Source organism: Platichthys flesus, chromosome 2, assembly GCF_949316205.1.
Source record: "Platichthys flesus chromosome 2, fPlaFle2.1, whole genome shotgun sequence".
NCBI classification, from domain to species: domain Eukaryota; kingdom Metazoa; phylum Chordata; class Actinopteri; order Pleuronectiformes; family Pleuronectidae; genus Platichthys; species Platichthys flesus.
In genome coordinates this window covers 2,897,161-2,912,940 of record NC_084946.1, presented here as the reverse complement: position 1 = coordinate 2,912,940, position 15,780 = coordinate 2,897,161, and the positions used below count along the sequence as shown (strand labels likewise).

General features: G+C 39.6%; 1 protein-coding gene across 2 annotated transcripts in view; it reads right to left on the bottom strand.

The window, feature by feature from the left end:
* The window catches only part of LOC133959432 (copine-9-like), a 193,495-nt gene that overhangs the window by 152,933 nt on the left and 24,782 nt on the right, over positions 1-15,780 (bottom strand). For both annotated transcript variants that reach the window (XM_062394596.1, XM_062394595.1), the window contains exon 2: positions 3,861-3,901. In XM_062394596.1, the coding sequence (XP_062250580.1) occupies positions 3,861-3,901 (41 nt within the window). The remainder of the gene's footprint in view (positions 1-3,860; positions 3,902-15,780) is intronic.

The following is a 15,780-nucleotide window of genomic DNA, read 5'->3' as shown; positions in this document are numbered from 1 at the left end:
CGTCATTGTCACTACCTTGGTAGATACTCGATCTTGGCCCCTCAGTCCATTTCTCCTGTTGCGTATATCTTGTAACCCCTGTGTTTGTTCTCCTGTCCTCCAGGACCCTGTCATCCTGCTCACCTGCTCTTCCTCCCCGCTGACGAACTCCCGGAGCCATCAGCAACCCCGTCATCCTGCCCTCCTGCTTCTCCTCCCCGCTGAAGAACTCCCGGAGCCATCAGCACCCCGTCTTTCTACCTTGCCCCACAATAAATAAACAGCCTTGAACCCACCATCTTCGTGCTCTGTGTTTGACTCTGCTCTGGGGTCCCTCCACCCGACCTGAATCGTCACAAGGATGTCCTCTCAGGATTGTAAACCATCCGTTCTGTTGGAATGAAGCCCTTTGAACATGAAACTGTTTGTTTGAAAAGTGAATTTCCCAGAAATTAAATAAAATTACTCAAGAGGTAGCATTCATGACCTAACATCTGAAACTCCTACAATCATGTGTCTGCAAAGAAAAACTCCAAAAGGTACACTATTTGTAGGAATATTCTACTTAAAATTAGTACATTTGATAAGTTATTATAAATTAAATCATTTAGGTATATTTTAATTGAATCTTTAAGTACATATGTTGTCCAGGCCTACTGTGGTCTTCACTTAATGACTATTTCTAAAGGGCGAGGTCACATATTCTATCCCCACCATGACCCAATAAACCGTTGTTGTTGGGGGGTCGACTATACAACAACATTTGAAATTACAATGATAACAGTGTGAAATATGACTGAGATTGATACATACATAAAGCTATGATGAGATGAAATATAACATTCTTAGTAATAGTTAGTTAGGTTACCCTAACCCTAAATATATAGTTGCATGTTAGATGAACATCTCAGACTTTCTGCAATTTTATCAAGTTACCTAAAAGCAATTTGGAAAAAATTTAATAGAAAGTACAGAAGGTTTGAACATTATTCTCACTTTGCTACAGATGGAATTTGATGGTTATCAGCTCAGAGTGGAATGGGGTTTGATGGCCTCAGTATGTAACGTTAATCAGTTGAGCATGGCTTCAAGGCCAGTTCTACCTGAATAATCTTAACTGTTAATTCAGTGCAGGATTTTGTTTCTGCCCAGTTTCAAGCTGGGGACCTTTTGTATATTAAGTAAATGTGATAACCACTACAGTACAATAACTGAGCTGCCAATGATTACCAAATTTCTATCAAATGATAGATTGAGTAAAATCTGTTGATATTCAACAATCCAAAAGTTTTTTAGCTGACTAAACTGAATGACTGACTGGGGCAGCTAATTTTGACCTCACTGTGTTTGACAAAGGCATCAGTGCAGGATGTTGTTTCGACCCAGGTTCATGCTAAGGACCTTTCGAGCATTCAGGCTGTCTTTGAAAAAGACAACACAGATACACTCCTCTTCTTGAAATCGAACACCAGTCTTCTGCGTGACAGGCAGAGGTACTGGCCTCTAGACTGCTGCAATGTGACATCTAATGGTTCTCCTGTATTTATAAAATCGTTCCCCTTTTTCTAATGAATGGGACCATTTGTAACATTAAAAAATTTCCATTTTGGTCGAGTGACATTTCTGTGAATTGAGTTGTAAGATATGAAAGAGTTGTCTATTTGCAGCCAATCAGAAGGCATTTGACCTCTAACCCCCAGTCACTAACTAATCAATTGATGTGTAGAGAATCAATACAAATTATTACCATTTATTCACTTCAGCCCTTAACGGAGACACTTATTTACAGGCATGGATCTGCCGGGCTAACTGGTTCAATCATTTATCAGTAGCTTTCTATGCTGTGTGACCTTATCAGGAGGTATCGACCCTGTTCCTGTATTGGCCGGATGCTAGGGTCCAGTCGAAGGCTCTAACCGTGGACATGAAAGAGCTGTGGGGGCACTGTAGCCACAGCGAGTCAAGCTTCCCTTTTTCCTATGGTGGGGAGAAAAGCTTTGAAGTTCAAGACCCATCTGAAACAATCATTACACTCAACCATGGCTCTCCACCTCCACCCAGCTCAGGAAAAAAAACTAATCTGTGGTGATGTGTCACTGAGGACCCCTGGTCTCCTGACTGACATTGTGGGCAGTGATTGTGTCTGTGTGTGCGTGTCTCTTCCTAACAATATGTAAATCCAGAAGCTTATTCTTTCCAAATTTACAATCTATATTTCCATTTAGTTAAACTGTTATCCTGATTATTTTTTACCAGCACAATATAATGTGTCCTTGCTCCTCACAGATAGTGCCTGCCTGTCACTTGGTTTGAATCTTTACAACTCCAAGATGTGATCATTGAGATAAATGTTCAAAACAGCTTATCCCCTTTGACATTTACCTTCTTGCATGTGAAGTGACATTTAACTGAATCATAACGTTTACCTGAAGTTTTTGGAGCTTTATGATTATTACTGATTGTTAATAAGATCAGGAAATATTTCTCTAACTTTAAATCCATGACACAGATGGAGATTTATGGACTGGTTTTAGATTGTTCAGCTTGTACCACTCAGACACACTTGTTAGAATTGATCATGAGGCTATGAGAGTAATAGGTTCACATTAACACAACGTGTCTCAGCTGTCAGAAATATGAAGGCTTGACAGATGTGACGTAAAACAAAGAAGCTTGGTTTATAGTAAGAAATCATAAGAGCATTGCTGTTGACCATGGTAGTGCTGCATCTGCATCAGTTTTCTGTCGGTCACTATTGAAGTATAAGTTTTGTCATGGATTTTTGTCTAGTAAATATGCCGTTGACACATCTGTTGTGTTCTGCTGCCATGGTTACAGGTGTTCTCATCTGGTGTAGGGGCTAGACTAGAAAATGTGTTGTTTCCTTATTACTGTCTGGGTTTATCTTGAGAGAATAGGCTCAAATGTCTGATAAGATCAAAGTGAACACAAGCAGCAGATGTTGTTTTACTACTCCAAGCTACAACACATTGTCTAACACATTTCGAATAAAAACAGCATTTAGTTCATTTGAATCCTCTGCATTATTATTTAGTTTTCAATTTTTATCATCACCCTCATCAAACTGAATATCAAATAACAAACTATCTGATTGAAATTCTACATGATTCATCGGTTAGTGAGGAGCAGCCAGGTTTTAAGAAACTAATAGTAAGGACAAATATATTATGCAAAGTATTTCAATTAAAATAAATGTTACATATATTAAACAGATTGGTGTGCTCCAAAGACATAGCAAACATAAATGCACATTAAGATATTAAGTCACCCACTTGTAATGCATGCAAGGATGATAGGGATGATGATGATGATAATAAAATGATAACCAGAGTCAATTCTGATTGCCCTAAGAACTATTGTAATTATTACAGCAGGGCGAGATGGAGAGCTCCGCCTCTCCCTTTCTCACCAGTTAAGCTGAAATCTGAATCACACACCCCTCCCCCAGCCAAGAGTGAATCACGGCATACGGCTGCTGCTAAAGGTTACTGTATTTCACACAAAATCTGCATGTCTGTGTGAGTGTGTCCAATCATTAAGTGATCAATCAGGCTACAGTGAGAATTAGCCCTAATTAGGAACAAACTTGATTGAAAGTCTTTTACAGCTTTTCATTCTCTGTCTGCAGTACTGATTCCATTAACACTCTGAGAGACACTCGCTGTGTTAAACTCACTGGTGCTTGACACGCACTGATAAGCTGCATAAGCCCTGATTTAATTACACATGCATGAAACACGTTCAGTCAGAGTGGAGTTTTGTGTGGAATGAAAGGTATCGGGGAGGTGACTCTCACAGACGTGAATGTTGAATTTGATGAATGGATGAAAAAGAAGGAATGTGACGGCGGCAGCAGTTACCCGGGTCTGACTTCGAGAAGGTGTCCATGTCTAACAGGTTTCTGCAACACAAGGAGAGAGAGAGAAACAGATATTTAGAGCTAGCTGTTTTGTCTATGAGGCTGAAGCTTATATGATTTTGAATAGAGTATTATTTGATAAACAGTTTCAGAAACTTTAAAGTTATTGCAATAAAGCTGGATTGTCACCAGTCAGCATTTGGTGTGATTGTGTTATCGACTGACTTCAATACTAGAGCTTTTCTGCAGCACTGATGCCATACGAAGTCACTGACATACCCAAAGAAGTATGGATGTGTCTACATGAGAAAAGTGTAGTATCCATTCCAAAACAACACATTGTTCAGTGTGCTGTTTATACTATCTACAAAGGACACAGAAGAGTTTGTTGCTGTTGGAAAACAATAATACAAACGGCAGATAATGGTGAAGCAGCTCTTTTGAACATTGTGGTGTCTGACAGTGTGCATATTTTTGTATCCTGTTAGAATTACACAGTAGAGTATCTTTGAAGTTACAATCAGGACCAGAGATACGAAGCTCCAGATAAGTAAACCAACACTTTCGGGAGGAGCGAGAGGATGAAGATTTGAATAAAGACACTGGCATGAACACTTGACCGGTGAAACACGATGACTTGGGTCTCATAGAAGAAAGAGCAGATTTATTAGTCTTATTCCAGCTTTGAAAGTCAGCAGTGTTTTCAGGTACAGATTTGAAATGGATGAAGCCAACACTGAGGAGGAAATTTGGAAGAGAATAATTTTCTCCAACAGTGGAAATTTACCTGGACTTTGCAAATGTATCCGATCAAAGGCCAAAGAGGGGAAGGTAATGGATTCACCAACCGATGTTAAGAAGGGGATGTTCCCAAAATGATCAATAAAAGACGTGTCTGCCTAGCAACACCTTGGTATGGCAGTAGATCAAATTGTGCTTTCTGTGTTTGTCAGTGTATATCCCACTGAGCTAAGGACTGCCCACACAGAGGTGAGAAAGTAAATCTGACCAGTTCATAGTGCATTTGTAATTAGTAAGTAGAATTAAGTGAAGCACATTACATGAGACCTTAGGGTCTGCTGCTTCATGTTGCTTCATGTTGGCACATTTCCATTCATAGAATCACACATACGTGAACACTATCTCTGGGGTGACCACATGTCACAGTTCCAATCCATTGTCTTGGTATCATGTGGAACCTCTGCAGTAAATAAAACTGTCCACCAATATATTCAGTACATATAAACTGAATCACAATGAATAGTTATAACCTCCACTTTTATCCTTCTGGATTTCATAATTTATATACAATGTATTCCAGATAGATTTACTCAGATTGAAGTGCCTCGATTTGAGAATTTGTAAATTACATAAGGAGAATTAATTGCTCCTCCAGGCAAAATATACATTTGCAATTAGGCAATGGCAACAACAACCAGAGACCCTAAAAGCCCCAGGTCAGACACTTTGTCTGGGAATTATTGCACCACTAATGATAAATCCATGACATAACCCTGACAAGGTTAAGTTAACTTTACATTTATTGTAGGGCACGTTTTTGTAGTAATTTACACAGGAAACCCAAGGCCCTGAAGCAAGACAGTAACAAGGAACATGCACAGAGCTGACAGTGCAATCAATAGAAATAATCTCAGAAAAGATCCTGCAGCTAAAGTCTTCACATCTTACACTGTCGCTTTTGTTAATAAATAGCTCTAACATGATACCCTGTGAAGAGTCCCTGTATAGAAATAATTGGCAACATTAATTTTCATCATGGTGTTTTTTAGTAAAGGTTGGGGAAAGATAATGGGCACAGTTACAAAAACCAGCTAGATGAACCAGACTCCAGGTTGGATACTTCATACAGACAATCTTCCATCACATTATCATCTGTAAAGGCCTTTACACACCAGCAGGGTGACAAGTGAATGACAAGAAGATGTGAAACACTCATCTGCAAATACTTTGCATTAAAATATTCATAGCAGGAGAGATGTGAAATAAAAACATGATCGAAACACTTGTTCAACAATAAATAAATTTGCTACCAGATTCAGAGAGACTAAGGGATTCAACATTATCTTGTGATAAAGATACTGCCCTCGACTAGGTGGTTCAGAAAGACATTTAGAGTTTCACAAGATACAGAAGCTCTACCACTGCCCTGGTTCCAGACATGTTTTGTGTCTGCCATCTGCCTGGATAAAGTTGTTCAATAGCCTGAATTACTATAGTGCACTAATTTGTTAATGTCGTGTGTGAGCCAAGAAAAAATATCCACACAATATTCATCATCTGTGTGAAAGTACTTGTGACAAAAACAAGGATTCAAGATAATGTGTAAATATAACTCGTGGGGGGGAAATTATCATAATGAAATTATCATCATATCAAAGTGACATCCATTTGATGAAGCTGATTCTTATATGGACTGCTTGAGTATTAAGAAAAATAAATTCTGTAATTTCAAGGATAAAGTCATAATATACCAGTATAAAGTCATAATTGTACAGTCATAGTCATAGTGTTATGAGAAGGAAGTTGTAACTTTTACCTTACTCTTGCTGAGTAAGAAGATGTTGCATCTCGTCCCCATGAGACAAATTGGGATTTGTGAATTTGGACTATAAACAACGTGGATTCTGGATCTGAAGAAAGAACCAAACAGAGGGCATGTTTGGTAGTGGGCAACTGTATATCATTGTTTCATCAGAGTAGTTAGGAGTGTCATAGTTAGGGCCTGAGCACCGACAGTGGGAGGCCCTATTGAAACAGTAAGGATTTTTCTTAATATAATTTTTCAGGCAAAAGAAGGGGCTTTTTGAGGGCTTCAACATGCTCAAATCACTACCAAAGATTGCAGAAAGATAGAAAGTGGTGAAAATGTATGTAGTCTGGAGTATTTCGAAATGGACATGGCAAAATGGCTCAACAGCGCCACCTGTAACGCAGCCCCTAGGTCTGCCCTCGACCCATCTTCACCAAAATCGGTAAATGGGTGTATCATGACCAGAAAATTTAGGCCGTATTCCACATTTTTACTTTAACGGACGTGTCGTAGACCTTTAATTAGATCAACTTCAAATTGAGTTGAGTGACATCACAACAAGATGGAGATCTTAACTACCTCGAACTTCAATTTCGGTTTCACAGTTTGATTACACGCCATCAAACATGAGGTTCTGTATCTCAGACATATTTGGTCCAATCGAGTCCAAACTATACATGTAAGACAAGAGTACCGGCCTGATGACATCTACAAAGAAATCCTGACTTAAGATCAAATGTTTTCCTTTTTATAAAGCCTTTATATAAAATAACACTTCAGAGGATTCCTTAAGCAATAAATTATTTGTTGTAATTTTGCTTTAATGTCCTAGTGTCTGTGGTGTTAGATTCCTTTGATGTCTTAGAATCAAAGGTGAAAGATTTATATGATCTGAAGAGAGAAAAGAGTGTATTAGTGTGTATATAGTGATAGGGTTAGCACAACCTACTGCCAAAAGGAGGTAAGCCTTGTTTTGTTTTTTTAACTAAACACACAACAGGAACCCCACCATTTTGGATTTAGTTGGCTTCTGTCGATAACATGAGTTCGCACATCATTATAAAACAATAAAGACATTATCATAGACGATATATATCACACACCCCTAGGTTTCAGGTAAAAACATAGACTGGATATAAAGATGAAAAACATAACCTATTAATTTGTGTAGCATCATAATCATACTACATATGCTTACATGTGTCAAGTGGTTTGTTAAACTGAGGGCACAGTTTGTTAAACCGGGGGAACGGTTTGTTAAACTGAGGGAACGGCTTGCATCCACGAAGCCACTTTCTGATATAATTGTTCTCATTTTTTAACTGAAATGGCTCTCAATAGAGCGTGTACCTATGCCAAGACCAAACTGTCGGCTTAAATTCAGTCAAACTGCACCGAGTTGCACACAAGATATCAGTCCCCTGACTAGACTCGATTTTTCATCAAGATCCTGGGAAATTGTAGAAAATGACAGAATAAATTCTGTCTTGCAATGTTAAAGAAATATGCTAAGTAGTTTGTGCATAATCCTGCAGACCAACTAACCCAGCAACCAAATCATGACCTCCTTGGGGGAGGTAATCCATGATAATACAGTGGTGGGAAATGAAGCTTGATTTAAGTGTTCAAAAGCATTGAAAATTATACACATGAAAATTGGCAGCTCAACTCATGAATTTACAAAGACAACAGATGTATTAATAATATTGATATTTGTTCTGCCAACAGGTAATCTGAAGCAGTGAAATGGATGGTCTACCAGAGATTAAACTGAAAATCCCTCCAACGTCAACACATCCTGTAATACAGAGTGTAATTCAAAATGACCTCAAGAGTCTCAAAATATTACTGAGGGAAAATGAAATCGATGGACTGTTCCCCTGCACTGAGTTGGGTGATTTTATAACCCCACTAATTGCTGCTGTTGTATATCAAAAGAGTGATATTGGCATTTATCTTCTAAAGGAGAATGGCAGACCAAATGCCCTGTCCCAAAAGATCTTGACACCTTTGCATTATGTTGGACTGTACAACGCACCAGCAATTTTTGCAAGGATGTTACTTGATGCAGGCGCTGATCCAAACGGACCATTTCCACAGCCAATCACACCTCTGCAAATAGCCGGCATTTTTGACAGGGACAATGTCATGAAAGAGCTCCTCTCTGCTGGTGCATTGGTAAACTTGATACATTCGACTAAACCTGAAGATCATTCTTTCAATCATAAAATAGCTCAGACAATTTTTAGGTTGGCTTCCAGTGGAGATGAACTTTGCTCCAAATTAAGGGATTTTGTGGAACTGAAAATTGCTGTGCTACACGGACAAAAACCAGATGAAGTGTTTACAACTTTTGACAGTCGTATGCTAAGGGTTAATTCTCAAACTCATCTGACCATGATTGAAATTCTCTTTACTGTTACTGGGAATGATGGAGACAAATACCGCAGAGAAAGCATCAAATGGCTGTCAAAAACTGAAAATTTTAACACCTTCATTACCGGGGCAGTGAGTCGCCTTCCAAAAATTCGTCAGGAACATGTACATTGTTCGATAAAGACTTTACATGCAGTCTTTTGCACAATGGAGCAGATACCAGTTGAGCAGGCGCTTGTTATCATCCCACAACTATTGGAAAGACTTGGCTACAAAGAGAGACCTGCTGTTAAGCTGTTAGAAGCTGTTCAGTCAACACTATATGTGATAACACAGAAAACACAAGTCACAAATGCCTGGCAGCCCAGTTTTATTGAGAAGTTGTGCAGGACAGTTGCTCCTTTTGTCAGGGATCAATACTCCTCTGACATCAACGTCTACACGTATGGCATAGTTGGAAACTTGCAGTCTGTTGAACATGCTGTAAGCATCTTTACATCAGCAGGGATAACGTCAGTGCCAGAGGACATACTGGCTTGTGCAGATATGACAATGAATGACAAGCTGAAAAAAGTGCTCAAACAACTGAAAGATCATTTGAGCAAACTAAACGGGGAGTGTGAATGGGCAAGGAAAAAGAAGGAGCCAGAAAAGACCAAAGACCCAAATTATGAAGTTTGCAGTGCTTCCACTAATCCAGCAGTTCAAGCTGAAGCATTGGGAACCAACAACTGGCAACCAATAAGCAAAAGGTGGAGGGAAAAATTAGAGAGGCTTGTACACTGCTTAAATACTGATGAAAGTAAAGTCACCAGAATTGGGAGCATTGCTTACATCAATGATGTTGACTTTCGTATAGCGAAAGGGAGCGATTGTACGGAAGTCTTCTTGGGGCTGAGAGGAAGTGATGGCTCTGAAATTGCAATTAAGAGAATGTCTAAAACCAACTATCAAGTGCTGAAGAATGAGAAATTACTTCTGCAACATCCAAAACTGTACGATAGCTGTGTTGTGAAATGTGTTGACTTTGCAGAAGATGAGCACTTTGGGTATCTTTGTCTTCACCTTTGTGAATACACTCTGGAAGAATATATCAGAAGCAATGATGACAATCTGCATCCAGAGGCTCTTGTCTCTGACGTCCTTCACAGTTTAAGGACACTTCATTGTCAAGAGCCACAAATTCTCCACCGAGATCTCACACCACAAAATGTTTTGATCAGTAAGTAAAGGAGACAAATATATAGAACAATGTAATAAACTGAAGCTGTTTTCAAACATGAACTCTGGAAAATGTCAGGACAACTGAGTCCTGACACTCTACAGACATTGTCTTTCACATACAGACAGGAGATATTCGGGTCAGACATTTCAGGTCAGACAACAAGAAAATGTCTGAAGCATTCAGGTGATGGATGGCATCAGGGTAGAGCTTCAGGATGTAGAACATAATGTATAAATTTAATTGCGTAAAATGTGTGATTTTATTTAGAGACACCGGTGTCGGCCCTCATGGTCAAAAGCTAACTGGATCTTGTCTTTCCAAGTGGACATCTTCTTCGGTACCTTCTATTTCTATGTCACCATCTATCACTTGTTAAAAACATCCTGAACTTGCTACGCAGCATAACAAAACAAAATGTACTAAATATTTGGATTCATGTGGTACAACTGACTTATTTTCACTGCATCAATCTACTCCATTTATCTCACAGATGTGAACGGAAGGGCAAGATTAGCTGGTTTTGGCATGAGCAGGCTTTTGCAAAAAGACCAAACTACTTATCACACACGCAGTGCAGGAACAGTAGGCTGGATGGCCACCGAGACTTTAAAAGAAGATGGTGATATACGATACAAATCAAGCACAGATATACAGGTTAGTATTTGTGTTGCATGTATTCTCTTTATGATTAAGTGAAACCAAATATTTTGTTGATTAAACTGCTTTGCTTACTTTTCAGGTGGCAGGAATGCTGATTTATTTCATCCTCTCCGGTGGACACCATCCTTTTGGTGGTGAACGCAGTAAGCTTATCTCAAACATTCAAGAGGGGAAGTACAGATTGGACCACGTTCAAGATGTGGTGGCAAAGGATCTCATCGAGAGGATGATCGATAAAGAACCACAGAACAGACCCAGAGTGGAAGAGTGCTTGAGTCATCCCTTCTTCTGGAACAGCACAGAGTAAAATCTCTTTTGTCATAGCCAGTTATCTCAGATTATTCAGATGCTGCAGATGTATGTATTGGAGCTAGCACAGTGTTGACGTAAAGGTTTACATACAGTAGCTGTTTTCAGACACTGTGGCTCTTCCAGTTTAATGTTAAAATGGTGATTCCAAGCAGGTAAAATATTTACCATGGCCACCCTCTAAGTTTAAGATATTAGTATGTCAATATTTTCTAATAACAAGGAAATTGGAAACACACTATCTCAGAAAATTATGTGAATGTATTTTGATCAACATTTTTGTCCATAGGCTTAATGAGAGTCTCAGAAAATTGCAATATTTGACATGACAGCACTGTCACAGCACACACTCTCAAGGATATGCATTGGGATACATCATTTAGGTATGGAGTGTCATAAGTGTCATGGCTGTTCATCACATGCAGGCACATTACATTTTGACAAGCATGCAGTCTAAATTTGCAAGCTTCTCTTTTTTTCTCAGGAAAGTAAGATACTTGAAGGAGGTTGGAAACAAGAAGGAGGTGGCAAGCCGACAAAAAGTTAACCAGGAGTTGATTTCAATGCTGGATGAATGTTCTGAGGGTGTTTTCTACAATCAGTGGAAAACTAAGGTGATTGCAACTTGAAATTCATCTTTTGAAACCCCACCACTTTTTTCTAAGAAAGTCCCTTTGTCACCTTTTATAACTGCGAATATACATTTTTGCCACCGTAGTTTTCACCTGACTTGGTGCAGAGGATGGATGGATGGATAAAGAAACCATACCCAGAAAACATACTGGGATTACTCCGCTTCATGCGAAACCTCCAGGTGAACTAGTAAGTTAAAAGAATGAATAAACTCAACAACATTTTCCATCCCTTTCCTGAGCACCACACCTCCATTCACCTCCACTTTTAAGGTGAATTTACAAATGAGTCAAATATGTTCATGAAATTGGGATTTTGACAAATAAGTATTTGGAAACATTTTAGGGACATTTTGGGGCGGCTGTGGCTGAGGGGTAGAGTGGTCGTCCTCCAACCTGTAGGTCGGCAGTTCGATCCCCAGTCTGACCCATCTGCATGCCAAAGTGTCCTTGGGCAAGATGCTGAACCCTGAATGGCCCCCCTTAGAATATCAAAGTGCTGTAAATAGATGCACTGTATGAATGTGTGTGTGAATGGGTGAATGTAACACTGTAATGTGTTTTTTTAAGTGTTCAAAAGCGCTTTGAGTGGTCATCAAAGACTAGAAAAGCGCTATATAAATACAAAACCATTTACCATTTATCTCAATCATCCAAACAAGGATATTTTTAGTTATAGATTTAATTTGATTGAAAGAAACAATTATTTATTGAGTGCATTTATTCAATGACTTTTCCCCACTGTTTTATTACTCTATCGTTATTAGTTGAACCAAGTTTAACCTTAACATTGCACGTAGTTGTTGACTATATGTCTGCACATATATCGGTTCATTGCCACTGTTATATGAATTATTGCTAGAAATAATTATCTTTATAATATAATTTTATAAAAATATCCTCTTATCTCTTTTTATTTTAGTTACTAGATAATTTTGGGTACAGGCCCATCAATCCCCTCAATATGCCAGATTTGTGTCATATTCCCTGGGAGAATTGTGAAAATTTCCAAAAAACACAATGTTATACAAAGGGGAGAAACGTTAATGGATCCACCCCTTTATCTAGATCTGCACCAACAATGAATGGGCTCTCTATTAACCCATGTCCCATCCTTCCGCCAAGTCTCAAGGAATCTGATCAGTAGATTTTGTGGAAATCCTGCTGACAAACACACAAACAACCAACAAAAAAGCAAATGGCCAGGGGCAAAATCATAGGCTCCTTGGCAGAGGTGAACAGTTGGTATCATGTAACTGATGATAAGGTAGTGCTAATAGACATATATACCTTTTAAGAGGCCACAAACCAAAGGTTTAGAAGTTACTGGTCTACTGTACATTCATGATTTTCTTCGTAATATTATTCCATTTTTCTGTTTGCAGTCCCGATGATGCAGCCAGCGTTGATCTGATATCACTGTTTCCTCATCTCTTTGGATGCGTTTATAAATTCACCATAAGGCAAGGATGGAATTTAGAGTATCCCCTGAAGGAAATGTTCACACCCAAAAAGGCACTAGGCTCCAACTGACCAGAAGTGGAACTCGCAAACTATGAAGAACATGTCGGCCTTGCAGTTCAAGAATCTCAACACTTTTACTGTGCCAACAAGCGGTATCTAGTCCAGTACAACAAACCTGGACAGACTCTGAATGGATAATGAAACTGGCCAAATTAATATTTTTGGGCTGCAATTTAAGTTGAGTGATGTAACAGAAAATTTCACTGACCAGGTGTCTGACTGCTGTGAACTTGACAAACAGGGAGATTGCTACAGTGGATGGACACAGCAGATAGACACAGATGATGATTTCATGTCTTTTTTTCATATTACGTTTTATGAAGCACCTAGTTCTGGCTTGTCTTTTTTTCATGTTGTTTTATGGAACGCCCCTTTTTATAAGTTTTTGGCTTTTGTGAACTTGGGGCCAGTTAAATTTTGAGCACCTGTGTTGGGTGTGTAAACTCTGCAGAGCTTACTATTAAAAAGACTGAAAGGCAACTCCAGTCTGGGAAATTCATTATTTCACTTCTCAGGATTGAATTTCCATCACAAACTTGGCGTCACGAACAGGATCCCTTGAAAGATTGTCTGGACCCAGATGAAATCAAACATAAGAATGAATACATTTAAAGGGTTTTATTTGGAACGGGTGTTTTAGTCATTGTCTCTGGATTATTGTGAATTATTAATGTTAATCTGACCCATTTGGTGGCAATCATCATAGTTGAAGGCATTTTTCCTGCTTTGCCGTAGAACGGATTCATGGAGACGTCCACGTCTTAAATTGAGTGTTCAAGGGAAATTGTGGATGAGTACGATTTCATACACTTAATTGATAAGGATGTGGAAATTGTGGATGAGTACAATTTCATACATCTAATTGATAAGGATGGGTAACAAGGGAAATCAGGTACTTCAAAGCCCAGAGGGTCCATTGTGGACTCTGGTTGCAAGACACAGACAGGAAAGTGTGACATTTCTTTCAGTATGGTCCAAAGACTTTTCTTTTCCTCATAACAGGTAATTCAGTGTCGAAAAAATTTAACTTTTAAGAGAGAAACTCCTCGAGAGAGAGGAAGAATTAAAAAGCAAGAAAAAAGTCAAGGTCACAATGTGGAAGAGACATAAAGACAATAAGAAGTGTCTGGAAATGTGGGAAAAAGAGGCAGAGTGAAGGGACAAAAAACAAACATTTAAACAATGGCTAAGGTTGACAAGAAGGACACTGAGAAAGTTGATAAGAAAGTTGAAAAGAAGTCCCATAACACTGGGACAGTCCTCTCCTCAATGCCGGCCTCCCTCCTCCCAAACGTCAAAGCCCTTCTCCATATGATGTGCAGAGACCAGACTCCACCAATCAACGATCAGGCCCATCTCAGACTGAATAATAACCTCACCTGTTCCTCATCTTTAGGCTTCGCTTCCTTCTCTCCCATTGCAAACAGAACTCTACAAAATCAACACCAAGGAGAAGTGATAACCGCTCCTATGATAAACGTCATGGGACCAACCGGCCCAGCCCTCATCTACCGCCCCAGGACTGACTCAGACAGGACCGAAGCACTGAATCACCTCCCAGATCCAAGGAACTCTGGCATAGCATTTGCCGTCCAGTTTGAAACATTTTGCTGGGGTGCAAACAACAACCAGGCCAAACCGTAGGAAATATCCTCACACGTCTGACCGTCCTGTTTAATCAACACAGCGGCATCCCCATACCTGACAACCTTGGCAACGAGCCAGGGGTTTATTAAATATATCTTAAACAGGCCTTCCTGAATGGTCTGCTCCCCCCCACTAAGGGAAGACGTAGGCCACCGGGCTTGAGGATGCTTGCTTGACAGAGGTCAAACGTCATGTTGAACATGCTGAACGTCAACACAAAGAATCCAAAGCTCAGCAGAAAAAGGATCAACAACCCATTGCACTGCACTTCACACGAGACAGAAACAGTAGATCTCATTTATGTATTCTCTGTTCTTGCCCTTTTCCCGATGATTCTCTGAAAGTGTCCAATATTTTTTGGTCAGGTTCCAGAAGTGCAGCTGCCGTCTCATGCGAAACACTCACTGTTTCGCGTCTCGAATTCCAGCCCTCACATTTCGCTCTCCAAGTCCCATGATGACCAGTGGCAAGACTTTGTCAGATCATCCCAGGCTCTCGTTGATGGCAACCCACAACCAGCCCCGGGAGTAATGTATTCACCCAGTCTGAGTGCATTTGATCTAAAAATGTTTCCATCCCTCTGTTCTCCAGTCACACGCCCCTTTTTTTGTGACTGAAAATCCCCTTCATTCTTGTGCAATTTTGTCCAGCCGCTCTTATGTTTCTCCTTTACTTTCAGATCTGCCTGAAACATTGTGGGCTTAGGACAAATATACGGTGGCCCTGAGAGCTCAACGAACAGCAACTTAAGAAAACACATGCAAGTTGACAAAACACATGTAAGTTGACAAAACGCAAGCAAAGTAAGAAAACATCTTCATCAATTTCACAACACAATACAACACATTACAGAAACGCGCTGCAAATAGACAAACGCGCTGCAAATACACACACGCGCTGCAAATAGAGGCGACAACACAACGGAAGTGTTTCCAGAGGACAGCTAAAAGGGATGGACACTGTGCCACAGGAGACACTAAAACGTCCACTACATCAT